The 27,874-nt window shown below is 39.7% G+C and overlaps 2 protein-coding genes across 6 annotated transcripts in view; both read left to right on the top strand.

Annotated features, from left to right (window-relative positions):
- The window catches only part of RNF157 (ring finger protein 157), a 92,281-nt gene extending 88,735 nt beyond the window's left edge, over positions 1 to 3,546 (top strand). For 2 of the 4 annotated variants that reach the window (XM_063293014.1, XM_063293016.1), the window contains one exon: positions 111 to 3,546. In XM_063293014.1, the coding sequence (XP_063149084.1) occupies positions 111 to 187 (77 nt within the window). In that variant the 3' untranslated portion in view covers positions 188 to 3,546. The remainder of the gene's footprint in view (positions 1 to 110) is intronic. The other 2 variants (XR_010067184.1, XM_063293015.1) reach the window with 2 other exon arrangements.
- Positions 3,547 to 3,639: 93 nt separating this feature from the next.
- Positions 3,640 to 27,874, top strand: FOXJ1 (forkhead box J1). Of its 2 annotated transcripts, XM_063293021.1 has the most exons (4): positions 3,640 to 6,080; positions 10,279 to 10,427; positions 13,471 to 14,061; positions 23,460 to 27,874. In XM_063293021.1, exons 3-4 carry the CDS (start codon positions 13,540 to 13,542, stop codon positions 24,276 to 24,278), a joined length of 1,341 nt encoding a protein of 446 aa, XP_063149091.1. In that variant the 5' UTR covers positions 3,640 to 6,080; positions 10,279 to 10,427; positions 13,471 to 13,539; the 3' UTR covers positions 24,279 to 27,874. The 2 variants fall into 2 exon arrangements, with proteins under 2 accessions (XP_063149091.1, XP_063149093.1); XM_063293023.1 differs by lacking the exons at positions 3,640 to 6,080; positions 10,279 to 10,427 and adding an exon at positions 11,926 to 12,090.

Below are 27,874 nucleotides of genomic sequence, written 5' to 3' on the forward strand. Positions count from 1 at the left end.
TGGCAGAACGCCCTGTCTTCTCCACCCAGAGTGGTAAAATGCATTTTATTTCACCTAATGTCTGTTGACTTGAGAAGAAATGTAACGATCTGTCTTTTTATCTATTCCAGCTTCATCCTGTAGCCTTTTAGTTACCTTTCGAACATGCTCAGATGGCACATCTAAGGGGTTAATGCCAGAGATCTAATATCAATTATAGACTGTTAAAGATCTGGGCTGAATTATGGGATATAACACAGAGAGAGAAAGCTGTTTCAGTAGAATTAACATGTCTAATATAAACAATACTTTGATAAAGAAACAAGTGGCATCCAGCAGCTTCTCTCAAAGTAGACAAATAAGTAGCTAGCTCTAATTGAAAATTTTCAACAGGAGAATTCTCTGTGTGGAAATACACACAGATGTCCCTCCCCTTGAGCAAAAGAAGTTAACTACATGTGAAAGTGTGGCTGGGGAAAACAAAGAGAACTGGCATAAAGTAGCAATTTGCTGAGAGAGATACTAAATGCATTATTTGTACAGTAATGTCCCCTGAATTTCATGCATGATGTTAAAGTCTGTTTATATGGGTAGAAACCCTTTAAAGGTGTCATTAGTTATGCATTTGTTAATTATCATGTTAACATGTTCTCCTTGGTGATGAGTATATGGAAATCATACCAAAGCAGCAGTGTGTAACCTTTTTTTACACTAAAAGAATAATTACGTGCTTGTTCATCTAACAAACATCTCTTATGCTGCAATCCTCTTTCCTCCCTCCCCAACTTGTTACTAGCAGTCTGGTGAATCTCCAGTGTCTTCTTGGGACCTACAGTTTAGGAATATGTGCATTAGAACCAATGGAAGTTTTACAGTTTTTGAGATAGGACCTCTTCTGGACTTCTGAAACCATGGACATAAATGGCATTCAAGCAATTGCTGAAAACACGGCAGGAGCAAAACTACTAACTGTAGATGTTTAGGTTTCTTCTCTTTTTAAAGCTGCTTTACCTGTCTTTAGGTGCCATCCTATTGTAGATTAACCATAAAGTACTACAGCTTGGCAATCTAGTTCCATGTACTAATTCAGTGAGAAGGATTCACTTGAAATTTCCGTAAGAGTACTGGTAGTGGACTGCTTCAATTTACCTTGAATCCTTGCTTCTGGCTCTTTGTTAAGAAGCTGTAATAACTGACAGTTCTTCACCGGGACATAGAGTTATTTCCCAGGTCAGACTTTCTGGATGATCTTGTGTAGCCTCCAGGGGAAGAAGGCAAGTTGTACCTTGTCACACCCTGCATCATTCCTCATCTCCCCTTCAAGGATAAAGATGCAAATCTGCTCAGGTACTATCATACCTTACTTTGTGCAGTCACATAAAAACAAGTGTGTGCATAGACAGCTTTTCCATTGCATACTTGGATGGTCTTATGAAAAATATCTACTGAGTTTATATATATATATTACCTGATCAGTACAGATGAAAACATGCTAAAAGAAAACAAACACAGAACTACTTAGCTCTTGTTTTGGCTAAATCTTCTCCAACAAGAAGTATATGTTCTAAAAGCAATTGTGAAGAACAGAATGAAGTGACAGGATCGAGGTTTGAGAGGAAAAGAAACATGGTCAGGAAATACCTGTTTACTTTTGAAAAAGAAAATTCATTCAAGATCAGGTGAATTTTATCCTTGGATACCAAAGGATAGATGGTGTTGCATAACCTTCTTTGAAAAATCTTGGAGTTCAGGTAAAGTGCCAGACAGTTAAAGGAGGATAAATGCTTCCCTCTTTGAAAAGGAGAGAAAGAAGGATCCAGGGAACTAGAGATAAGTCTAATATCAATATTTGAGAAGATTCTCATACTTAAGGAATATCAATTGATAATTCCACATCAAGCCAGACAGAAGTATGAATTTTTGTTAATGACTGGAATGAGGAAGTGAAAATAATGATTCTCAGATTTGCAGACGACACCCCCAAAAGGCAGAAATAAGGCTCAGAACAATCTTGACAGGTTAGAGAAGTGGGTCAAAAATAATAGAAACGAAATTTAATATATAAGTGCAAAGTCATGAAACAAATCAATTGTACAGGTATAGAATGGAGAATACCTAACTGGATACTGGTTAGATTTTGACGTAGTTGCCACAAGTTAAATGTGAATCAGCAGTGTGGTGTTGCTGCAAAAAATACAAAAGACATTTTAGGCTGGATTTACAGAAGTATAATTATCAAATTGCAGGAAGTAATTGTTCCACTTTATTGTGCCTTGGTCAGATCTTATCTTGACTATCAATTCCAGTTCTTGGCACCAAACATTAAAAAGGATTAAAAGAAAATGGAGTAAGTTCAGAGAAAGGCAATGAGAATGATCAGGAAGCTGGAAATGAAGACCTGTGAAAAGAAGAACTGAGAATATTTGATCATGGGAATAGAAGACTAGGAGGAAAAGAGCATCTTCAAAGGCCTGAAAGGATGTTCTAGAGAAGAAGGTCAAGTTCTGTTCTTTATCCTCCTAGAATTCAGGACATGTAATTATGCACTTAAGTTATCAGAAGGGAGATTTCAATTGAACATTAGGAAAGGCTTCCTAACAGTAAAAGCACTGGAAGAAGTGGTGGGTTCCCCTTTACTGGATGTGGAAAGTGGATGCCAGACAGCCATCTGTCAAGAATTCCTGCACTGAGCAGGAGGTTAGATTTGATGGCTGAAATGGCTCCTAGTTCTTTGATTTCATGAACAATATTGATAATGTTTTGAAAGCTCAACAACAGCAGCAACAAACTAGCATATAACCTTGGATAATAATGTTCAGCTTGAATGACCTTGAGGAGCATTCACACTAGTGTCCCTTGAAGTGACTACGTGGGTCTGGAATCTTCACATGGTTTGGTGCAACTGGTGAACACCCATAAAAATACTCTGTCCCATGAGCATGACTTTGTCACACTCTTCTCATTCATCATTTAGAAAACTAGGCAAAAGTGCATTTTCTCAAGTTTACCTCACCTATTATGTAGTATGCCTGTAAAATATCCATATACTGAGACAATGCCTGCAATTAGGACACATGTTGACAAGGTTCATGAGATTGGCCTAGGTGATGTGTATATACTTGATTATGTTCTCACCAATACTCTTGAAACGTGTGTGGTCCTAATGTTCCAGGCATTTCTCAAAAGATTGTAATAATGGTAATCAAATTGCAGAGAAAGAACTTCCCAGCAAGGCCATCTAAAATGTAGCTTTATCTTGTAGCCTTTTTCTCTCAGGGACGAAGGCCAAGTTTCATGCACCCCTCCCAGCCAGTTTTTGTTTTTGCGAAAACAGAAATTGCCAGATGCAGAAATTGTGCCCATCTGAAATACGTTGATGAGGAGACAGTGGGAGCAGATAAGCAAGTGGAACCTCACTCAGGACTGCAGTTATATTAGACACTGGGCTATGAAGGGTGAAGCCCTCTGGATACACTTGTGTGCACCCAAGTGACAATGATGCAATATGTACTTAGGATTGCATGACTCTTTTAAAGAGTGAATAAAACTGTTTACAAGGGAAAGAAAGTCGTTGAGTGGAATGGTCTGTCTCAGGCATTTTGGGAGGGAGCAGGGGAAGTGTGTTACCTTCACATTTTTCACAGTGTTTTATTTGTTACAGCTGCTATTATATGGATGAAAAGGCTCACTGCTTTAAAGATTAATGTTAATCAGATGGATTTTAGGCTCAATGTGCTCTCTACGGTTCCATGTGTCATGTTTGAAACTTGCTCATCCGTTCCCCCTTCTAGCCGCTATAGTTCATGTTCTGTTTAGTAAGAGCGTTCCCAAAGAAATGAAAAGTTCTCATAGCTATTGCAACGCTATTAGCTTGTACTCAGAAAGGAAATCTTAAACATTCACTAGTATGGCATTTCGGGAAATCTGACTTCAAAAAGCTCAAACACTCAAGGTTCGGCAGGATCTCTGAGCTAGAAAGTTCTAAAAAAAGAATCCAAAAGGCAAACTGTTTTTTTTTTCCACACCCAGAACAAACCACTACATTCTGAAAGTTCTGCCGAACTGTTTTGGGCTGGCCACAGTTCATCAGAAACAAAATCCCAAAGGCTTTGGTTCTGTGTTTCGAAGAGAACAAAACCCAGGGTGATGTTGCGGGGCCAGCACAGTAAGGGCTATGCGTGTCTTCAGCAGCTCCCACTATGGCAGTTCCTACTGGCCTACACAGCCCTGATCTTCTCAGCACCTCCTTCCTCCCTCTCTGCCATCCCCTGATCATCCCATAACTTTTCTTTCTGCTCGGCCACTGCTAGTATCCCAGCACCACATATGCTACTTGCCAGTGTGCCCAATGCTTCTCCTTGCTCCTCAGCCACAACTGTTGCTGCCCTGAACGTTCCCAGTGCATACCTCTGTCCTCTCCTGTAGCCGCTGTCCCCCAATGTACTAGCCTGTGCACCTCTGATGGTCTCAGCAGTAAGGAACAGCCCCCAACAGAGCATATCCCACTGGCCTAGTGCCCCCCCCTCCAATCTTTCTAACACTTTCCCTGCCTCCCCTCAGTTGCTGGACTTTCCCCCACCTTTACCCTTCCCCAGCCACTTAGACATGGAACAACCAGATTTCAATCCATATCCTGACTGAACTAGGCTTGTGTTGTTTTCTGCATAGACCAAAACAACCAAAACACGTTTTGGTTCAGGCATAGACCACATTAAACCAGTTCTTCTGTGTATGAAGCAGTTCTTCCCACGAGAATGGTAACTGGGACATGCTGGAACACTCAGAATTTGTTGATGAGCTGAGTTTTAAAGGAACCCATACAGGAACATTAGAACAGGCAGGCCCAATCAGGACAAAGCCCAGCTTAGTCCAGCATTTTGTTTCTTCACAGTGGCTGCCAGATGCCTCAGGGGTGCTTGCAAGAAGGAAATGGAGACATCCCCGCCTCTGGGTTTGTTCCTTTGCAAGTGGTACATTGAAGCATGCTACCACCAATCCTGAAGTAACATCAGATGGAAAGACCAATAGCCTTTGTTGGATGTATCATGAATTTATCCAATCTCTTTTTAAAGCCATCCAAGTTAGTGGCTATTTCCAGTTTGTACTAATAATTTCCACATATTAATTATGCACTATATGAATAAGTGCTTTTTTTTCTATTTTAGATCTAATCAGCTTCATTGAATAGCTCCTTGCCCTAGTTGGAAAGAGGGGAATGACTCCCTGTTCACTTTCTCAATCCCACATATAATTTTATACACTTCATTCATGTTCCTTCTTTCCCTCCCCCCATCTAAAAAGTCCCAAACAGTCCAGTGTTTTCTTGTAGAGAAGATGTACGACCAACCTGAGCATTTTGGTTGAACTCTTCTGTTCCTCTTTTAACACTATTATTTGGTTTTTCAAATATGGTGACCAGACTGGTACTTAGTACTCCAGATGCAGGCTTTGTACATAGCCACTGCAGTGTTGGCATTTTTATTTACAGTCCCTTTCCAAATGATCCATAGTGAAGAATTTGCCTTTTAACCTGTGAAATGACCACCAATTAACCCATACCCAACACTGGTCCCATCATTTATAGTATTTCCTGACATAACTGCACTTTTCCAAACCAAATACTGCCCAGCACCTATTGGCTTTTCTTTCAGGGTTTTGTTTAAAGGTCACTTTGCCACCTTTTTGTTTGGTCTAGTGGTGAAGGTGCTGGGCTAGAAACCAGGAGACAGAGAGTTCTAGTCCTGCCTGAGGCATGAAAGCCGGCTGGGTGACCTTGGGCCAGTCCCTCCCTCTCAGCCCAACTCACCTCACAGGGTTGCTGTTGTGGGGGAAACAGGAGGAGGAGGAAGGAGTATGAGGTATGTTCACTGCCTTGAGTTATTTATAAAAATAAAGGTTGGATAATAAATAAGTTTTTGTTCTATTTAGAACTCTCTCTTGCAAAGGTTTGGCTTATCCCAAAACTTTCCCCAGTGCCTAACAAATCTGAATCCTCCCAACTGACAACACTGCATCAATGCATTGATACCAAGAACTCTGCTTCTCTACAAAATGGCTAGAAGACGAGGAAGGCTTGATTGGAAAGCACTACAGGTTGGCGGGTATGTGTATGTGGTAACCAAGGGGTTGTGGTGGATCAGAAGTTAAACATACTATTAGAACTGTCTGGGTCTTCTGTGGACTTGCCCCCAGATCTACTATGCAACTGATGTTTACATCATGTCAGTTATGACTTGGGATGACAGTAATGCCTCTAAAAAGTGGTATTGCCTTCAAAGAAACAGTAAAAGTGGCAACACGCCACTTAGCACCAATGTATAGGAACCAGTTAATACAGAATGAAAGTGAGCTTTTTTTAAGGAGAAGTAAATTTTTGATATCTTTATTTTCTAAATCGAATTGTGAATATAGGAAATATTCTTAATAGCACCTGTTAACATGAGCATTGATAAATTATTTAGGAGATGTAATAAGGCTTGGAAACCAGAAGAGGGCAGGCAAGAGCCAAATGCTACTGTTACTTCAGAGAGAGGGGTTTGATCTTGCACAAAAGGCAGCAGTGACAAACATAAGCTTTTTAAAGTTAAAAGATTGGGGGAGGGAGGAGATCCCATGGTTTATTCAACAACTGTCATTCAAAATACTACACTCTCTGCATTTTCAAAATGAAAAGTTCCTCATTGCTGGCACAGTTGCATGGGCATTCAAATGCAAGTCAGCAGTGCTGTATTCAGCCCCTTTTCCCAACGTCTGTTGGGTTACACATTTTAATAAAGATTTTGGGAGATGCTGCAATACAGCTTCATATAGGGGCTGCAAAAGTGCTGAAGACCCCAGCTGGCTGCAGAAAAATAGATTTTCTGTATCTCTGCTGCCTTTGAGCGGTGGTTGAATTTTTGCAGCCCAGATCTGGTAGCCCTATCTGTACTAATTCCAAATAAGCTGGTTTCTTTCTTTTTTGAAATCCATGTCATGACTAAGACATTCTCCAATGTAAGGACTGCCAAAAGCGCAGGTTGTTAGTTTAAAATAAATGTGTTTGAGCAGCATGCTCTGACTTATCTGTGGGAATTAATTCAAATTATTTACACAACTCATAAAATGCACCACATAGGTTTACATGTGTAAGCTATAATAAAAACAGTAGAACTACTACGTTCACAACCAGAATGTTACCCTCTCTACGAGAAACTGCACTACAAAGCTCCTTCAGAAGAAAATTACACAGAATTAGGGCAGCAGCAAGGGAGATGTGTTTCTAACAGAAATCAACCTGTTCTCCGTAGGTGATGGAACTTAAGAGACTATTCTTATTAGAGGAAAGCTGGCTAGGGAATCCATTATGAAGGGACACATTCCCTGCAACATTCAGAACCAAGGTCACATGGAGATTTAAAGGTTAAAAAAAACCCTGAGCCAAAATACCTGCCTCTTCCTCTTGGAGCTTCAGCGTAGAGAGAGCAATATGTATAGAAGAAAACTATGCATCCCTATGTTTATGATTATTCCCAGAAAGATACAACGGAAAAGTAAATATGCTATTCCATGTGTGGTCATGGTGATATTTAAAGGCTAGTTGGACCAGGTTTAGAAATTTTCAATCTATAGAATACTATTAATTTTTCAAAGCCTTAAAACTTTTATCAACAATACCTCGTTTTTTTAATTGCTTCCTACCCACCCCCAGCTGAATTAATCAGTTACTTTCACAAATATATAAAAAAAAACTGTTGCGGTAATAGTCCCTAACTGAAGCAATCTGTTTCAGGGAACTCCAGCCAGCATGGAATATTAACGCTGTGGTGCTTTGCAGAGAATGGAGCTTTCAAGAGGGATGGAAAGGAGACTTTTCTTTCTTTGCCCAAGGAAACTTTTCTCCATTGCACGGGTTTATTTACAATATTTAGAAGTGGGCAGTTTTTAGCCCTTTGGATTTTGCTAAACTACAACTCCCAGAAGTCCCTGCCAGCATTGTCAAAGATAAGGGAAGCTTGAAATGGTACTTGATAAACTACTCTGGCAACCATGTTTTGCCCACCATGGTTTCTTTGAAGTATTTTTATGCCATTTTTCTATGCAATCAGTCTTTGTTCCTTCATGCAGTCTTACAATCTAAAAAACATGACACAGAAGGAAAAAGGGATGGAAAAAAAAGAGGAAAGAAGTAGGCCCAGGCATCACTTCTTAATGTTATATAGTGATCTTTGTACAATGAGTAACTGGCTGCAATTCAGGGAGAGGAGCTCTTCTTTCAGCCAGGCCAATGAAATGTCCCTTTCCTCCATTCTCTCTCCTGTTGCAGTTGAGGACAACGGAGAGAAAAGCCAGATGATATGGTCCTTCTTCCCATCTCATTTTCCCTGCAAGTATAATGCTAAATTTAAAAAGAAGCACCTCTTAATGTTAAACCATGAAGACCAAAGTCTGAAAACTTGTAGCACAAAGGAAAAGGAAGTAGGTGGTAATGATGATACTGACTTTGTGATACATATTTTCCTGGCCTAAAAGGAAGATAAGACATGCAGCCTTCCAGATGAGCAGATTTACAATTCCCAGCACAGCCAAGAGAGAGGGATGCTGGGAGATGCAGTTCAGCAATATCTGGAGGGTTTCACAGGTATGCCTATGTGTTGTGCCATAAAGTCCTCCCTGAAGAGTGCAAGAAAGAAAATGGGTGATAGTGGTGGTTTTAATCTCTAGTGAATATCTTCCTGACCTAAAATAATGTAAACTGCAAGCAAGCCAACTACAATTGTTGCTCTCTCATTTTAAGAATGACCATAGTTCTGAAAATAAACAGTTTCAATTGTATATTAGCAATCAGTACAGCTTAAAGATTTCTTTATTCTTATAATATGCAATATAGATAATAAAATTAACACTACCACAACATTAAAAGTACATGTTTTCTTTTTCCCTTGCATTCCCAAAAGTTCTTTCTCCAGTCTCATCAAATATTCCCAGGACTACCAAATATCCGTGTCATTACTGAACATTAAATATTATTTACCATGTAACCCCACTTCTGTCTGCAAATTGAGCTGTGCCTTATTAATTCAAAAAGACAAGAAAATATATAATGAGCATCTCTGTTTTCCTGCCACTTTTAATGCCACAATTAAAAAGAGTGAGGTAGCTCCTGCAGAAACTAAATTTTGAAGGGGTGCAGATAGGGAAGTAGTGGGGAGACATGAATGAATAGATCTATGTAACCACTTTGAGCCGATGTCCTGATGGGCACTTAAGCCCATGCCAGTTCTGAAATAAGATTCAACTGCCAGTCAGCTTGTCTTTATATATGAAATGGAAGGAAGATCCATCTGGTCTTAACCTCAGGCTATCAAATGCCTTAGAACAAGACATTCTAACTGTGAGGCAGTTGAGACAGTAGTTCAGCCTTCCTGGATGTTGTGTCTTCTCAAGGTGTTGGACTTTAACTCCCCAAATTTCCATTTAGCCTGGCCCATGAGAGCTGAAAACTACCATTTCTATTGACAAAGACCTGAGCCAGTGTAATCTCCACTTCCAAGATGGGGAGGGCAGAAGGGTGACAATTCTTTGACTTACATTTTACATAGTTTTGAGGAGTGACCAAATGGCAGGATTGCAGCCTTTACTGGCTGAGCTGGGCCAGTTTCCAAAACCAGTAAACCGCCCGAGAGGGGCATTGTCTGAAGCTTTTATAAGCCGAATGGTATGTAAATGTCAGGAGTAGTGCAGAGAAGTTACCTCAGTGCAGGAGGGTGCCTCTGTGTAAGCAGAACTCCTACCAGATGGAACCCTCCCAATCCTTTGTAATTTTGATTTTTGGATTCAGTCCTTGTATTTACTTCTTGTATTTCTTCCAAGAGCTCAAGAACGCAACTTTCATTCGTATTATTTGGACAACAACTCTGTGAGGTAGGTTAGTTTGAGAAAGAACAATTAGAAATTTGAGCCTGGGCCTCCCTGACTTTTGTTTGACATTCTCACTACTATACTACAATGCCCCTTTTCATAGTAGTCTTTTGGTAATCAAAAGCAAATAAAGATTTTGCTAAGGGGCAAGCTAGAAACTGGGAGACCCTGAATTCTAGGCTCTCTTAGGCATAAAAGCTAGCTGTGTGATTTGGGGCCAGTCCCTTTCTCTCAGCCCAACCCACCTCACAGGGTTATTGCTGTGGGGAAAATAGCTGCTGATAAAAAATAAAGGAGGGATAAAAACCTTTTTTTTTTAAAAAAAGGTCCCTGTCTCCATTATTTTGTTACCCAAAGGGACTCCCTCTGTTTCTCCCTTTTCCATCCTTATCCCTGGTACAGAGTTTTCAAAGAATGTAAAAGAGGTGACTGATTAACAGAAGTGTCTGGGTGCCACTAGTCAGGTTTCATGATGTCACCATTGTCTGTTTCTGCACAAAAAGACTCCTCACCATCAAATACACATCAGAGCATTGGTTAACCTGGAAGAGGTAGGTTCATTCTTTGGTTTGTAGAGTGGTGTCTCCTGCAGGAATGTATTTTGCAAATATATTTGCATCAAAGGTAGCCTGTGAGTGAGAACTGAGGGACAGGAAAAGCAGAAGAGTGTGGTAGAAACAATGCTGGAAGGGCTGAGCCAGCAGGGAGCTTTCTTCCTTGGCCAGTGAAGTTTGGAGTATAAAATCCCCTGGTGCTAGAAGCCGACCACAGTTTCTTGAAGAACGTGATAAATATCTAATATCCTTTCCAATTATGCTTTCTTTCAAGGGAGGGAAAGGTGGGGGGAGAGAACAAAGCAGCTGCCTCCTGAAGAGGATTTCTACCCCTGCCTCTTAATTAAAAAGGGGGAAAGATGCTGCAATCTTTTTGACTGAGGGCCTGCTGTTCCCCCTCAGTTCTACCTGAGCTATGGTTTCACTTCCCCCAACCCCTTGATCGAGTTACACAAAGGTCAGAGGCAGGCAGCTTCAGGTCCAACTCACAGTGCAGTGGCAAGGAGAAAGGAGGTTGGCGTAGTCGTCCCCCCCCCATGTCCTGCCCCACACTGCATGCGTGCCACTTTACTGCACCAGGTCTAGGCATGGGATCAGTTTGGTCCCCAAAGTCTTAGCCTCATGAAAGGCTAACTGTTGAATTAGCTGTGAAAAGAGTTGAAGAGCAGGAGAGACTTTTGCACAGGAATGCCCTCTCCTCCTCCCTTAGCCAAGGCAACTTCAAAGCAGAAGCACTGTCTAGTAGATGATGATGATGATGATGATTTAAAGAAACAAGCAAAGGAAGCGGGAAGCAACAACAGTCCATTGCTGAGGAGGCTGGGCAAAGCAACAGCTAGTTAAGAGGCTGGACTTGCCAAGTTTTGAAAGGAAGGAGCAGGCGATTTAAATGGTCCCCTTTCTTTTCAAGGCATGGATCTTTCTGGTTGCTGGGCTGTTTGTTCTTGGCAGACGGGTCCCCTCACCACCACCACCCAAAGAATAATGGGCTTCTGGGAGCTGTTTCAAGTGGACTTTAATTTGTCTTAATGAAACTCACAGCAGTAAGCTCCAAGCGCCCCCTCGGCGCAGTTACCACATACCAATCCCTCTCCCTCAGTAAGCTAACTTACGCCTCCACCTTGCAGAGCGCGCACAAACGGGGAGAGACGTTCACGTGTCAGCGTAGCATAGGTGATACTGGGAAAACTCAGGCCGCCGAGTTTTCGTAGGTCAGCCCTCCCCGCCACCGGCAACTAAAAATTAACTGGCAGCAAAAAAAAAAAAAGTGGCAGCGGGAGGGGGAAAACTGATGGGGGACAAAAAGTTGGTGCAAAGTAGCCGAACTGAGCAGAAAAACGGGAGGGGGGGCTGTCAATGATTGCGCTCTCCATGGAGACCCGAGGACCAATGAGAAGGGCAGAAGCTGTTTATAGAGGCGGAGCGTCTCCATGGCATCCAGAGAAGCCTTTCGGAGCAGCTACTTATTGACAGTCATTCTGTTGCTTACAAATCACAGTACCTTTGGGATAAAAGGGCTCTGGCAGCCTTAATAATTTATCCAACGGGAGAACAGTAGAAATCCCCCCTCTCCCCCTCCCTTTCTTCTTCGTTACCCCACCGAACAGCCCCCGTTTAGCCGTAAAGCTTTGGCAGCAGTGGGGTTTCTTCATAGGAGCAGGTAAGATGACGGGATTATTTATTTATTAGGCTCGCCAGGGAGAGGGACGTTTAGGTTTCTACCTCCCATTATATCGGGAAAGCTTTGTTCCCCTCCTCACCTGCACGACATCAGATCGTGATAGTGGGCTCCCTGAACCAATTATCATATAGCAAAACCTTCATTTCAAGGGGGTGGAGGAGACATTACCTACGGTAACGATCTTGGTCATGTATTTGGGTTTGGGATTGATTTGTATGTCTTTAACATGAAGGTGATTGGCATAGATTTTAATTTCCTTGTTCTGGATATTGAACGCCTAAATACAAGTATTTATTGCTACTATATGCAGTTGATTCTCCCAGTTTATGGCATGATTGTAAACAATGTCACTACCTTCTTAAAATAGCCCAGAAAATCTACAAGAATCTGCAAGCCAACTAAGATTATCTAGTTTAGGTTTAAATTTTCTAGTTCCTTATCATCAGTGGAAATAATATTCAGGTTGTTCTATGGAGGCTGAGGTTGATTACATAATGTGTTCTGTATTGGGGTACCTTCAATAAAATTTAAAAAAGAACTTCCCATTTTTACTGAATGTATATGCCCAGGATAGGATTGGCAGTTCTAACTATTCTGGAAAGAAATTATACATCCTGTGCTTATTAATTTGGATGGTAAAAGATATGTGCATTAACTTATTAGTAATTTTGTAGCACAGTCCTGTATATGTCTACCCAGAAATAGGTACCATTGCATTTAATAGGGCTTATTCCCAGGTAAGTGTATATGAAATTATTGTCTTGAATATATGCATTCATATCTCTGTTCCTTTTTTAAAGAAAAAGACAATTCACAGAAAAAATTAAATGGAAAACAGAGGTTTTATATCACTCATGCTGATTTAGTAAATGATAGATAGAAGGTGCCATTTTTGGAACACCTAACATTTCTGAAATTAAAGAAACTGTTATAGCTCAGAAAGAAGTGTCAGGGGTCATTTCAGTAGTGTTTCTTTCTGCATTGTAATGGTGTTTCAATAGGAACAAAGCTATTCAGATTCTTGGCAGTTCTGAGAAAAACCTTGCCACAAATGGGGAAAGGCATTTGGGTGAATTCCACCCATCTTATCACCACTGTGGCCTACATAAAGCAAGTTACAGTAGTTGAGAAGGATGATTGCATTGTATTGTATTGGATGGTATTGGACTGTATTGGATCAGATTGGATCTGAGGAGGGTCTCCTATAGTCAGGTGTGACTTAATTCTCTAGGGTTACATCCAGGATATATTTGGCTCCTGTGCTTTTTAATGTTTGGCTGGGAAATAATTTGCTCAAGTGTGCATCTGTGTGCTGCCTGGTGGTTAGGGACCTTGAACTTCTTCATGTTGTTGTTTCAGGATTGTTCCCTTACCCATCCTCCCCATTGTTTTCCTACTCCCCCCTTCCTGCTCTCCCACAATTCCTGAATGTTGGACCTGCCTATTTTGGCTTCCACTGGCATGACTGACAGCTGGCTAAGCATGCAGTCAGAAGAGGAAAAAGGTCAGGAGAACAGCATGATGGATTCAGGCAACCTGGATGACAGCTTGACCAGCCTACAGTGGCTTCAGGAATTCTCCATCATCAATGCGAACATGGGCAAGTCATCCTCTTCCCTGTGCAGCACAGATCCCCATGGTTATCACAAAATACCTGGCTCGGCTGCACCATGTTCCCCCCTTGCTGGTGATCCAGCTTGCATGGGAATGCCCCATACCCCTGGCAAGCCAATCTCCTCTTCCACATCCAGGACTGCACATCTACAAGGCCAGCCACTAGAAAACATAGATTACAAGACCAATCCTCACGTGAAACCTCCTTACTCGTATGCCACCCTCATCTGTATGGCAATGGAAGCAAGCAAGAAAACCAAAATCACCCTCTCAGACATCTATAAATGGATTACTGATAATTTCTGCTATTTCCGGCATGCTGACCCCACATGGCAGGTAGGTAACTAGGAAAGTCCCTGTGTTCCCCTGTTTTGGCATCTATGTGTTGAGTGAGGCACCTACTTATATATGTGAGGTTATGTGCCCCTGTTCTTGTACCAGTGTTGAGTTAATAACTAGCTTCCCACTCAGATCAATCTAAGAGCAGTAATGGCTTGTTTTAGCTGATCTGACAATTTCTCTATGATTTTCAGTCTAATTCCTTTGCATGCTAGGTAAATCAGACTCATATTTTATGGTGCTGAAGAATAACCTCTAAAATTACATGTCCAAGGACTTCAGAAACAACTATGGTAGATCTGCAAACCCCTTTCAGCACTCTTAAGTTAGAAACTAGCTTTCTACTTTCTTGACCAAGTTTCCTCAAAAAGTAACATACCATTTCCCCCCCCCCCCCAGTTCTGCCATTTTATATGAGAACAATGTTGCTAAGTTTTCTGGCTGTAGGACACTCTTCTGAGAGAAGAACAGATCTGTTGACACCCCACCATAACATTAGAAAGCAACCAACGGCACTTAGTGTTCATGCTGAACTGTAGCACCTTTCTCTGCTTCCTTCTCCCTTGAGTGCAATTACTGTTGCTTGGTGTGTTTCCTATTGAAGTGTTTTGCTTGGAGTAGGCACTTAGTAGCACAAGAGATTGTTGTAAATGAGAAGGCAGAACAATGTAAACAGGCATGTTCTTCCTTTAAAGGTAGCAGTTATCTATTATCTTTCCATTGCAGGACAAAAACTGTGGATTATTGAGACGCTAATTGTTGTAGTCCCAGAAAAGGGGCAATCACAATTAGAAGTTCCAGCATAAAGAATGTGTTCAAATACAGCCTTCCCCAAGTTGGTGCTGTCCGCACATGTTGAACTGCAACTCCCATAATCCACAGTCTAGCTGGGGAGGTTGTTGTAGAGAGTTTATAGAAATGCTTGGGACTAAGAAAAGATAAGAAGGGATGAATAAAAAAGTAAAGGTGGAAAGATGAAATGTAGTGGACAAGACAAAAGTTGATTAGTTTAACTATGGTTTATTAAATAAATTACAAAAGGATAAGGATAAAGAGTCATAGATAGTGTTCCTCAAAGTGGTCAGAAGTGTTTACTGTATGGCCCAGTATATCTTAGACTCCATCTATTTATTGAGCTACCATAGGGGTGCAAAATTGTGGCCCATCACCATTCCTTCTATGGCCCCAGAGTGGGTGGGATCCAAAAAATTGGACCTTTTTCTGCAAGTTTTGAATTTTGGGGTAGAAGGCAAACCGAGTCTTTTAAGTCTTGCAGAGACTAATAGCATTCTTTTCAAACCTTAAACACCTTCAGTTCTGACCCGCTCCCTGTTGTAATGCATCCAAACTATGCTGTGCAAAGACTGGAGTAGGCCTTAAGCCAATGGAGTAGTTCTCAGGGACTTTGAGGGTTTCTTCTCCAACTGTCTTTGATTAGTAGACTAAGTATATCTTGTTGGAGTCATATTACATGTTGCACCATAAACTATGATTTATAACTCAGGTTGGCTGGGTTCGTACAACATACTGAACCCCAAACAAACATATTATGACTTAGAACAGTATGTCACCTTAATCAAAGATTGACTATACTGTATACCTAAAAATTGCCTGGAGGTTATTATCTCTCAGTCATACACTGAATGCCTCTAATCCATTAATTCATAAATATAGACCCAAAGGATAAGAGAACTATACACAGAGAAAACAGGCTGGTTGATTTTCCCATTCTGGGTAATGTGATTATTTTTCCAGAGTATTTATATCTTTTGTTATCATGAGTTATTGAACCATAATGTCAACAAAAGCTTTTAGGATGTTTAGGCTTTTAAACTCTGATATTAAACTGGTTCAAAGACTTTGAGCTTTGCCATTAACTTACTGCTTTATCTTGAGATATCTCTGTTCTCAATAAGAATCTGGAAAAATCAGCCTTGTTGTGAGGACCTTGAAAACAGTCCATATTCAGCTTCTAGTGCCTTAGCAGATCAGTTCCTATACTCCAGATTTTGGTTTGTCATCAACAGGAGAGACTAGATTAAAGTCATTGTAGTCAAGAAAACATTTAAAGCAGCCATCCTTCACTTGTTATGGAGTGGGGTGGAACAGGGGAAAGGAAAGAATACATTAACTGGTAACCTGACCTAAGGAAGATTCTTTTTCAACCCCCCTCCCCCTTCCTTTAATCCATTGGAGAGGGAAGATCAAAAGCCCTGGCTATATCAGTTATATAGAAGGCAAAGAGCTGAATGCCATCTGGTGTTCCACAGGACTGAAGATGAAGAAAGATGTGAAAGAATTAGCAATAAACAAGTGAGAAAAGATACTAGGAGAAAAGAAGGGAACAGAATTGATGGAATATTTTATTAGAGACAAGATCAGCCCAAAATGTTTTGCTTCCTGAAGCAGAAAACAAGATGGCACCTTCCCTGATTCCATGTAGAAGCCAACTGAACTTACAGTTGAATCTTACCTCAGTACTGGTCATAGCAACTTCCATCAAAGAATCAATAATTTGGAGTGCCCAGGAGGTTGTCATTTTTCCCACAGCATTTGTCACATAAGATAATTGCCATCAAGACCAACCCTGCTCAGAGGAATTCAGTACTTACCATGATCAAACACAGCAAAATGGTAGTTTTCAGTATTCTCTGGAATGGAGTTAATACTCATATAACCGTAGTAGCAGCATGGAAAAATGTACATTCTTGAACATTTCCCCTATAGTCCAGTCAATGTCCTAGGGTGAGGGAATTTTGTCCTTAAGTAATCCCTTTTTGAATCCTAAATTTCTGCCATAGCTGGCAAGCCTAATTCTGAACTTGGCTCTGTGTGATTTATTAAAATATATTAGAATCAAAGATTGAAGTGAACAGGGAAAAAAAAAAAAGGAAGGCCAGCACTTGAGAAAATGCAAGTAAGGGGTAATCACGAGGTCTTTTCTAAAGTGCTTATTGAATTCTGGCTGAGTTCCATATCAGGAGCAATGGTGCATCTTGTGATGCTTATTTGTAATTTCAATGGTTGTAAAAGTGTAACTTCTTTCAAGCATCACACTAAACTCAGTTTGTTGAATAAGTCATCATGGATGGATTCACACATTCCTTTAAGACATAATACATAATTTATAAACCCCAGTATCTAAGCTCACACAACACACTAAGGCAAAGCCAAGCAAACTATACTATAGTTTAGTTTAGTATATATGATCTCAGCCCGTGGTTTCCCCACCGTTCCCAGTAGAAGATGGATACTTAAAAGCTAACATAATACAAGCATTATTTATTCTTAAACCTCCCACAATTAATATCAATCAAAGGAAAATGTGTTTCATTCAGGCATTTTTGTATCCGATATCCCTTGTGTTTGTAAAATTTCAGATTAGGGTGTAATGTTGAATCTAAGAGATAAAACCCCATTGAAACATAGCAGGGAATCTCAGAGAGAAACTCTAACGAAGTACATTTTCTCTCCTGATTAGTAGTACATCAGTTGCTGGATATTATAGTGAGGATATCAAAGGTGAGTAATATAATTTCGTTGCCTGTCCAAAGATACCAACACAGTACTTGAGATTCTGCCCAACCCCCTGCACAGAATATGAAGTTCAACCCAATTTCTGAAGTGCTAACCATTGACTATGGTCAGTCTTGATACCACAGGTGCCACTGTGCTGTCATTAATGGCCTCAGTGTAGTGTACTGAATAATTCCTATCCTGGTCACAAAATATAACTATTTTATATATGCACTTGTCTTCCTTCATGTTATGAATCCCCACTATGCACAAAGGGAGTAGAGATTCCTCATATAAGACAGACATTGATGTCAGTAAATTGTTCTCATTCACTGATATCACGGGGATATGTGTTCCTGTAAGTTTATTTTTGAACACATACCTATGATAATTTATTTGCTTTTACAGTATCTATCTATTTACATAGATCTCATATCTTCTCTTGGGCTGACTGCCATTACTTCAGACCCATCGAGAGAATGCATTTCTTTGGGAAAGTTTTAAAAAGACCTTTCTGCTCAGTCATCTCTGTGTACTTCCATATCCTGATATGTTCATAAGCAGCTTCCTACTATCACTTCTGTCATTCATTTATACATTCATACATATGTACTTATATAATTCTAGGTGCAGTGTTGTTCCAACAAAACATACCATTATCAAATGAAGTATGATATCTTGAGTAAAGGGTATCTTACATCAAGAAGTGACCCTCCAGATGATGTTGGCCCCCCTCCATGTTGGACTCCCATTAGTCCCAATATCTAGAGACTACAAGTTCTCTATCACTTGTCCTAAATTAAATCTGTGTGAACAAATTTTATATACATTTAAATGATAAAAATGTTAATCTGATGAAATTTCTGGAGTCACATAATTTGGTTTTTCAGTAATTTGTTGGAAAACTGCCATAAATACTGTGGATAATGCTCTTGTATGGTTAGAGGAAATCTGGCGTATTCTTGAAAGCCTTTTTATAATATTACAGTTTTCAATATTTAAAGTAACACTTGCATATAACATATAGTATAAATAAAATATAAACATTTATTTTTATTCCATCTTCCAAGTTATTTTTTTAAATTATTAATGACCTTCTAATATCATTTTGATAATGTGTATTCTATTGCCCATCCTGGTTAGGAATACAAAAGAAGAGAAGGAGTTTTGAAAGACTAGGATGATCAAAGGACCTTACTGCTCCAAAACATTTTTCATCCAACTCTATTACTTTATTATACAGAGCTTAACCCTTTTTCTCTTTTAACCAGCAATGCCACATATGAATTAATTCTAAAATATCTTTGAAAATAACAAAACCTCTCAAAACTGAAGTATCAGACACATCTTTTGGATGTTTCATTGGCATGATGTTAGATTAGCTGCTCTAGATAACACAGGAAGCTTCAGTTCAAATAACACTACTAACAGACCTGCAGCAAGAGGATATGCAGTTCCAGTATTCCAAAATGATTCCATTGGTGGCAACAGTTTAATTTAAAATAAAAATAAATATATGAAGAGAAGCTGGAAGTCAACCTATAAAGTACTCATGAACTTGGCAGGAAGGAGTCATAATGATGCAAACATCACCCAAAGCACCTGTAGTTCTTATGCGTGTGACTAAACAAGGGCTCAGATTTCTCTGGGGAAAGCAAAGGCACTAACTGCCTCAATTTGAACAGTCACTATATTAGGCCAGGATTCTGGCCTAATATAGTGACTGTTCAAATTGAGGCAGATACATTGAAGAGTGATAGGGTATCTCAATGTAATATTGGACAAAAATAAGGATGGAGTGGCTGTGGCTTGCTAGATGTTGCTTAACTACAATTCCTATCATCTATAACATACTACTGGCATAGTATCTGAAGTCATTATGGTTGTAGTTCAGCAACATCTGGAGAACCAGAGGTTTGCCAAAGAACAATGGAAGGTTAGAATCCATTGCTCTGGGAAAGAATATCAGATCTTGTGACAATATTTTATGCCAACCATATTATAATTTCTTCTCTTGGCACCACTCTAATGTGCAATTTTCTGAATGTTTATATTGAGAAGTAAATTATAAAAAATACTTCTGAGCAAATGTAAAAAGACTACAATCAAAATATACATAGTGTTTTACCTACCTTGTCTTATCCTTGAAGGAGCCAGATAGTTTTAATCTTATTCTGTAGAGTGAGATACTTCGTCAGTATTTTGAGAATAGCCCAGTATTTAATGGCTGAACCAAGTTTTCAGAATGAAAATCCAGAACAATGGATTTAGCTTCTGTTTACAGAGCAATCACAACCAGAATATGGATGAAGAGTGCAAAGCTAAAAATTAATGAACATGAGGTAATACCAAGGTTTTGAGCATATTGCCAGATGTTTAAATCTCCTTGTTCCCCATGAGATTCTTATAGAACAGGGAGATGTTAGTTTTTTAGAATAAAGTAAGTGAGCACTAACATTTGCAGAGGGAGAAGGGAAGAAAAACTTGATTTTATGAGTATGTGCAACCTGTTAGATTAGATACCTGTTTCTCTCTTTTTCCTTTCTTTCTGATAACATTAGGTATCTCTCTGCAAAGATGCAGGTGGTTTGACAGATAGTTGCAGGGAAAATTATAAAAATGCTAATTAGCTAGGGCACAAGCAGCTGTTGACAGCCCAGCTGAAATGACTCTAAGGTAGGGGAAGGGAGTATTCACTGACCCTCATAAGATTTCATTATACAATAAATTCTAACTCATCTGAGATCAGTTTGTTTGCAAGAATTTCTCTCCCTTTTTTTTCCTTTCTTTCTTTCTTCTTTTCCTCCACTGGTGCCCACATTCTCACCCGTCTCGCTAAACCCCGTTCCTGTAAATACAGACACCAAGTCAAAATGTCAGGCCTCCCATAAGCAGGGCAGGGGGGAAGATGGAAGGAGATTCCTGTGGGAGTCAGTTGTGTGTTTTGGAAAAGAGCCAAGATACCCAGGGAATTCAGCCTGGAGGAAAAGGTTTTTATTTAGCCCTCCAGGCATTCAAGCCCTGCTTTTGCTCTTTGGCAATAAGGATTATGGATGAATAAGCATAAAGATATCTAGGCAACATTAAAAAAACCCCCACACACAATCCTTCACCATATCCAATCTCTTAACACCCTCCTGGCTTTTGTGCACTGAAAGACCAAGTTATTTACTGGATAAGGGAGTTTCTTTTGGGACTGGGCTCTATCACTCTAGATGCACAACTTCTTTCCCTTGTGAAATTAGAAATGGCTCCTTTGAGGGTGGGCCTCTTTATTGTAGTTCTTGATTATTATGATTTTCCATTTTGATTGTGATCTAGAACAGCATTTTGTGCAAAGCCCAATGAAATGATCAGATGATCTTCGGATGCCCAAGATGCAGCACAGACAGGTGCAAATATAATTCAATAGGCAAACAAGTTCTTACACTTAGTCCCACAGCACACTAAAATAGTCTAGTTGTGTTTGGGGGGGGCAGAATCAGATAATGGCCTGAAGTTGTAGAATGAAGGCTACCTTTTCCATTCTACTGTGAACAGGGCCGCAACTAGGGTCTGTGCCACCCGGGGCAAACATGGATTCCATGCCCATTTTGGCTCCCCCCCAGCACTCATTTTGGTGTACCCCAAGCACGGTGCCTGGGGCACATGCCCCGCTTGCCTGCCCCCTGCCCCAGTTGCGGCCCTGACTGTGAATTGCCGTGGTTATGTGTACCTAAAATTAGTGAAACAGGAACCATGAATTCAGTGGTGACTACTGAAAACACAGTCCTTACTCACACATGACACTAAGCTAAGCTTTGTTTTGACTAGAGTAATCTCCTCCCTGGTGATTTACAGTGTCTTCTAGGGTCACCCAAACTTTGTTGTGCCAAAATAATAACTACAAGGATACACATTATATCACTTCAGCAACAGTTGGGTGATGCTGTGAAGATGCTTTATGGCACTAGTGGGGAAATAATCTTTATGGGATTTTTTATGACTCCACCTTAGAGGATAAAACAAACCATAGTTTATTTTTACAGCAAAGCTGATCTTGACATTGACTTAATGTATGGCTTATTTTAACCATAGCAAGTAATACCTGAACCCAGGAGCCTGCCTTAATTCTTTTCGTTCCTACCCATGTTTCCCATCCATCTAGAGAAGTACAAGGCAGTATTAGCCACCAAAGAAACCACTCCTCAGAATAAAGGAAGCCCTCTTGTTTTTCTCCCAAATTTCTCATTCTTTCTGGCAGCAATATTCTCACACATACCGAGAGGTTAAATGAAGAGCCACACACAAAACCTCCAGAGACACAAAAGCAAAGAACCCACTCTACAAAAAACAGAAAACACCTCTCACACACAGCCTGGCAGAACAGCTCTTTACTGCTGCTGGGAAGTAGAGAAGCATCTGTGTTCTGGCAGAAGAGAAGAAAAGCGGACAAAACAAGAATTGGCCAAGCGAACCAGAATTATTTTACTTCTCCGCCAGATTGGCACTGGCTTATTCAACAAATCATGGTTTAGTTTTATTTTTGCATGCAGTCTTAGGGACCCTTAGAGGAAAAGGGCTCACTGATGCTTTATTTTCCTTCAGTTAGAAGATACAGACATAAACTTGATTTATGTTGCAGTTGATTTATGATTTATGCTCCAGTTCCTATTTCTATGCACTAAATCATTTCTTATTTTTTAGCACAGAATGAAATAAAAGCAGATTTTTTTTAAAAAAAAACCTCTTTTCAATAGATTACTGAAACCCCCAAGAACCATGTAATTATGTTTAGAAAATATGAATGTAGGAGTGAGTTGTTTGGCTGAAATTTATATATGTGCCAATATGAATGATAAAAGAACAAGTGTCAATCTAATATTAGAAATATGAGGTGGGGAAGAGGTGGGGAGAGAGATCTTACATTTTATATTTTAGTATTTGCCTCAAGTCATAGATTTGAATTTTAACTGTTCAAAACTTGTTTAGATGCTTAGTCTTTTTAAATAACTTCTAGTTTAGGAAGAGTGATTTTCAAGATTCTGGAGAATTGTTTCTTAGAGATTTTAGTGAACTGCAGTTTGAAAAAAGATTACTTAAACAGTCGAAACAGATATAAACTTATAGGTCAGGTGGAAAATGTCTCTTTCCCATCATTCATTACTAAACAACATTTTAAGAGAATCAGTCTAGGAAATCCATTCTACATGTACAAAAGAAAGTAGACAAAAACAGGATACCAATATTCTGTTTACATTTAACTTTCTGCAGTTGCCAGTGGCCTACAAAATTATCTTTCATTTAACACTGCTTCTAGAAATTTAAATTACAGGGAGGCAAACTCCAACTGAAAGTTAGAAAAACCTTCCTAAGAGTAAGAGCAATTCAAAAGGGGAACCAATACCTCAGAGAGGTGATGGAATCCCCTTCACTGGTAGTGTTGAATCAGAGGTTAAATAGCCCTCTATCTGCCTGAGATGCTTTAATATCAGCTTCTGCCATACGCAGGAGATTGTACTCAGTGGCTCAGTGGCCTTTTCCAACTTTATCCTAGTTCACCTGGATGGTGTCCACTAAAAACACAGTTCATATGAATTTAATGCATTCACTAAACACATGCTGATTTAATCTTAAAGACAGTGATCTTCAAGTCCAGATGCTTATAGTCTGGTAGGAATGTAATACACTGATACCGGTTTGTTAGGTTAATTGATGCACAAAGTCTGTTTTACTTTTACTGCTGTAGACCATTTCAGTCTTCCATCTTTCTTTTGGAACAGAACATGGTAATTCTAAAGGGTCAGTTCAACTGCATTCATGCCAGTGGAGAGACCTGCCCTACAAACTAGCACTCTTTCCAGAGCAACTCATATTAAGCTTTGCCTTTTAAATTTCAGAATTCCATTAGGCACAACCTGTCCTTGAATAAGTGCTTCATCAAGGTACCACGAGAGAAGGATGAACCAGGAAAAGGTGGTTTCTGGAAGATTGATCCCCAGTATGCAGACAGACTGATGAATGGAGCTTTCAAGAAACGCAGGATGCCTCCTGTGCAGATACATCCAGCCTTCACTGGAAGAATCCAACAGGATGCAAGTTCCAGTTCTTCAACTCACCAGTCAGCAACCTCTTGGAAAAACAACAGCATTCTGAAGATCAACGTGGAGTCACAGCAGCTGCTCAAAGAATTTGAAGAAGTTACCAGTGACCAGAATTGGAACCCAGCAGATGGAAAAATGAGCCATAAACGCAAGCAGCCGCTGCCCAAAAGGATGTATAAGGCAGCCCGCTTCTCCAGCTCCCCTATGCTTACTCAGGAAGAACAGACAGAGCTTGGCTCTCTCAAAGGTGATTTTGATTGGGAGGCTATCTTTGATACCACCTTAAATGGTGATTTCTCTACCTTTGAGGATCTGGAAATCACTCCTCCAATCAGCCCAATAACCAGAGATGTAGATTTGACAGTGCATGGAAGACATATTGACTGCCCACAAGAGTGGTGCCCAGCTGGGCAAGAATACGTCCTCACAGAATCCAACCAGAGCAGCTTGGACTTTGATGAAACATTTATTGCCACTTCTTTTCTTCAGCATCCCTGGGATGAAGGGAGAAATGATTACCTCTCAAATTCTGTCAACATGGATCCGCTGTTTGAACTCAATGACCCTTCTTTGCAGACAGAAATGAATGACTGGAGCAATGCTGGGTGTCTTTAATGAAAGACAGTTCCCTGACTGGAAGGTTCAAGATTAACCAACTGTAAGAACAAGATAGTCCCAGAGCTGCAGGACTTGACAAATGGAAGAATCCATGAACAAATGAGACAGCTTTAGTATTGGGACCCACTGTCTCACTGAAAAGTTAGGGAGGGGGAAAAAGAAGATCCGGATAATTGGGCTGGATGTATCTGAAAAGTAACACATTTGATATGGGGAACTCTGTACCCCAACAGATGACAAATAATAATAATACAGTGTCTATTTGTGTTCCTTTAAAGAAATACAGATTTTTCTATTGGGGGCTAGAGGGAGTTGAAAAGGGTATCTCTTCTTTGTGGGAGAAGGGAGGACATCTGAAGAGGTTGGAAGAGCAGGCCTTTTCTGATGATTAGGACATTCTAGATCATTTACCATTTCCTCTTCCTTCCTTCTTCCTTTCTCCCTTTCTTGTATAAGTGTGCTTGTATTCTTTTTTCCCAGGGAAGATTTCTAGATAAAACATGGGACAATCTAGCAGGCAAGTACAATTTCCATCTCTGTCCAAGAAGTGGCAGCCACCTGTCTACTACAGTAGATTAGTTTAGATATTAAAACTTATATACTCTGAAATAAATCAGTAAGTCAAGTTGTTTCAAGCTTTTAAAACAGAAGCTATTATCTATCTATAGACCTGTAATGGAAGTTATATTTTTAGCTACAGAAGGCACAATCAGTAGAGTATTGGGTTGGGTAGGGAGGGAGGATTGTTTGTAATAATGGAAATTCAGATTGAAGTGTATCAAATGCTTGTTATTCAGAGGGAAATATAATATGTAAGTGGGAACATCTGCCAGTAGATTTTTTAAAAAAAAAAATCCATACATGGGGACCTGATTTACTCTAGATGTTCCTTTTTACTTATTTTTGTATCTAAAATACTTCTTGACTGACTCTGTATGCCGTAATACCTAGACATAAAAGTCAAAACAGGCAAACCCTCTGATGTTAAAGTTTATTTAAAAAAACATTACATCCTTTTATAAGCAGAAGCTTATGAACAGATTTGTGGCATGCTTCAACAACTCAGCTCAGCTGATTGATAATGTAGGGCTCTACTTTCTTCTCTTTTGGTTAGGCAACCATCAGAATTGCTAAAACATTTATCTGCTTTAAGTTATGCCTTGTCTTATGTGACTCCCCAACCAGTGGCAATGTAGAATTGGATTAATGTAAACAAATCAAAACAACTCATAATGTTCATGTTTTTTGTGTTTCTAGACTAAAGTGGAACATTATAGACCACTATATAAGTAGTAGAAACGACAAAAGAAAGAACAACTTAAAACTTCACTCTGATGAATTACTTTTGCTTTTGATCTAGAGCTGAACTTTCTTGCCATCTGACTAGGCACTTTTAGCCCAGAATCAGCTGTCATAATAGCCTTTGCATGTATTCAAATAAAGTAAAATGAGGACATTTAGGATAGTTATGGAAAATAGCTCTTGAAAAATAATAGCCTTGTTTGAGACACTGAAATGGTATTTGGTAGATGTTACTTTTTAAAAGAGCTGTTCAGTAGTTCCATTCAGGTCAAGGCTCAGCATGGCCTACTGAAAAATTAATGGAACTTCTGCACCATATAGTTAATTTTTTTTTTTGCCTACATTTCCTTAAAGATGCTAACCTAACTGCTGCATAATGCATTTTGAAATATTTATATTTTCATACACTTAGTCTCTCCTAACAAACCTCTGGTGTGGAAAGCTTCACAACCTCAGGGCAAAAGTTATGGTGCTACATTACGCTATGGCAAACACAATGATTTTTGTGTGATAAAAACAGTCTTATGACCAAGTCTGTACAGAGAAAACAAACACGTGCCCATCAGATTATGAGAAAGAAAGAGCTAGATTTCCAGGGACATGTTTTGCATGCTCCTAAATTTAGAAATATCCCACATCATGGATACATGCATTAACTTCTCCAAAAACAGAGAATCTAAATTTAGAGCTTCGTGTTATGCCACAAATACTAATGCTGAAGTCACATGTTAGTCTGCATAGAAAAAGGTGAAGATGTATTATTATCTTGTAATACTTCTAGCGCTACAAAAGCGTTTTACAATTATTCTCACAGTCATCCCTCTCTCAATGTCTCTCTCTCTAGAGATTTCAAGGCCTTTCCAAATGAGCTGGAGAGTAAGTGTGAGTGGGGCATGCACAATAAATGTGCATTTGATTCTGCTTTGTTTTGCACTGCCTACAAAATTTCTCTTGAGGCTTCTGACCATACGGCCTGAAAGTCAATAGCTTGTATTTGGAGGAAACACATTTTTTTCCTCAATGAGCACTAAGCAATCTAGAAAAAAAGGATGACCAAGTGGCAGCCTCTAGACTGCATCCATCCTCAAATATAATTTGATGTCATCTCCAAGAGTTGGCAGGTTTTTGTGGCCTGCAGTTCTGGGCAACACCAAATTAGGTCTCTATTTAAAGGAAGTGAAGTACACACCCATTATTCTGCCTGGAACAACAACTTTGAGGCACATGCAAAAAGCTTGGAAATATTTCCTGAAATAAACATCCCCTGGTTTGTACATGGAATTGGTAGCACAAAAAAGTAGTAGTCCTAGCTTCCCTTAGCCCTGTCTAGCACTAAATCTGCTCTTTGCAGCCTCCAATACCTGACTTTCCAGGAGCATTTGGTCATTAAGGACTATGGCAGCCTTAAGATCCTGGCTGTACCTGTTCTAAAATATATTGCTTCCACAGGTCTACAATAAGTACCTGAACAAGTACAGTCAGTGTGGGGTGAAGTGCATTCCTACTATTTCATAACAGTTGTGGGACAGCTGGTATTAATAGCAATGGTAAAACAGTTAGGCTTCCTGCCATTGAACAGGATTCAGCCCACAATTTTATTTGCAGTGGAAGAATTGAAGGATATTTTAGAATCAGAGGTATCCCCAAAGTATAACTGGGGGGGAACTGATCTGGAATTCAAGCTGCTATTGTTCAGATTCTGACCCCCTTCCTTCTTACTCAAAATGTAGTCAACTTACTGTCAGTTAAAATGCTGGATATATTTTTTTAAATTTACGGAAGGGGAAATGTGTGAATGAAAAATAGAAACCTAGAAGCTTTGTTGTTGGGAACAATATTAGCAGTCTTAACCATGTCAGAAGATATGTGTACATGATTTTTTTAATTAAAAAATGCAATAACTGCTGGAAAACCTCTATTTTTTTTTAAGTGATGGAACAACATAGAATTCAAAACTAGTGTGAAAATGGAATTTATGTGCAAAATGGACCAGCTGTTCAGCATCAGTTTTGAAATAAATAACTGAGGGATAATATGTCACATTTAAAATTGGGAACATTATAATTCCATGAATTCAGATTTGGAATTGATTCTATAATAATTGTGATCTATACAGATTTTAGTCTTTTAAAATCCTGTTGGTTTAACTACGCTTTTCTACTGAAGTCAGTTATGTTAATACACAGCGGATCTGGCTTGGTCCAGCCCAGTGTTTTTTTACCATAGGATATGGCACTTCAAAATGCAAGCCCACCCACACCCACCCACACCCACACCCACACCCACACCCA

Source organism: Candoia aspera, chromosome 2 (genome assembly GCF_035149785.1).
Source record: "Candoia aspera isolate rCanAsp1 chromosome 2, rCanAsp1.hap2, whole genome shotgun sequence".
NCBI classification, from domain to species: Eukaryota; Metazoa; Chordata; class Lepidosauria; order Squamata; family Boidae; genus Candoia; species Candoia aspera.

Coding starts and splice junctions, on each gene's coding strand:
- FOXJ1 (XM_063293021.1), top strand. CDS start 13,540: ATGTTGGACCTGCCTATTTTGGCTTCCACTGGCATGACTGACAGCTGG. Junction 14,062..23,459: donor ATGCTGACCCCACATGGCAG/GTAGGTAACTAG, acceptor TTTAAATTTCAG/AATTCCATTAGGCACAACCT.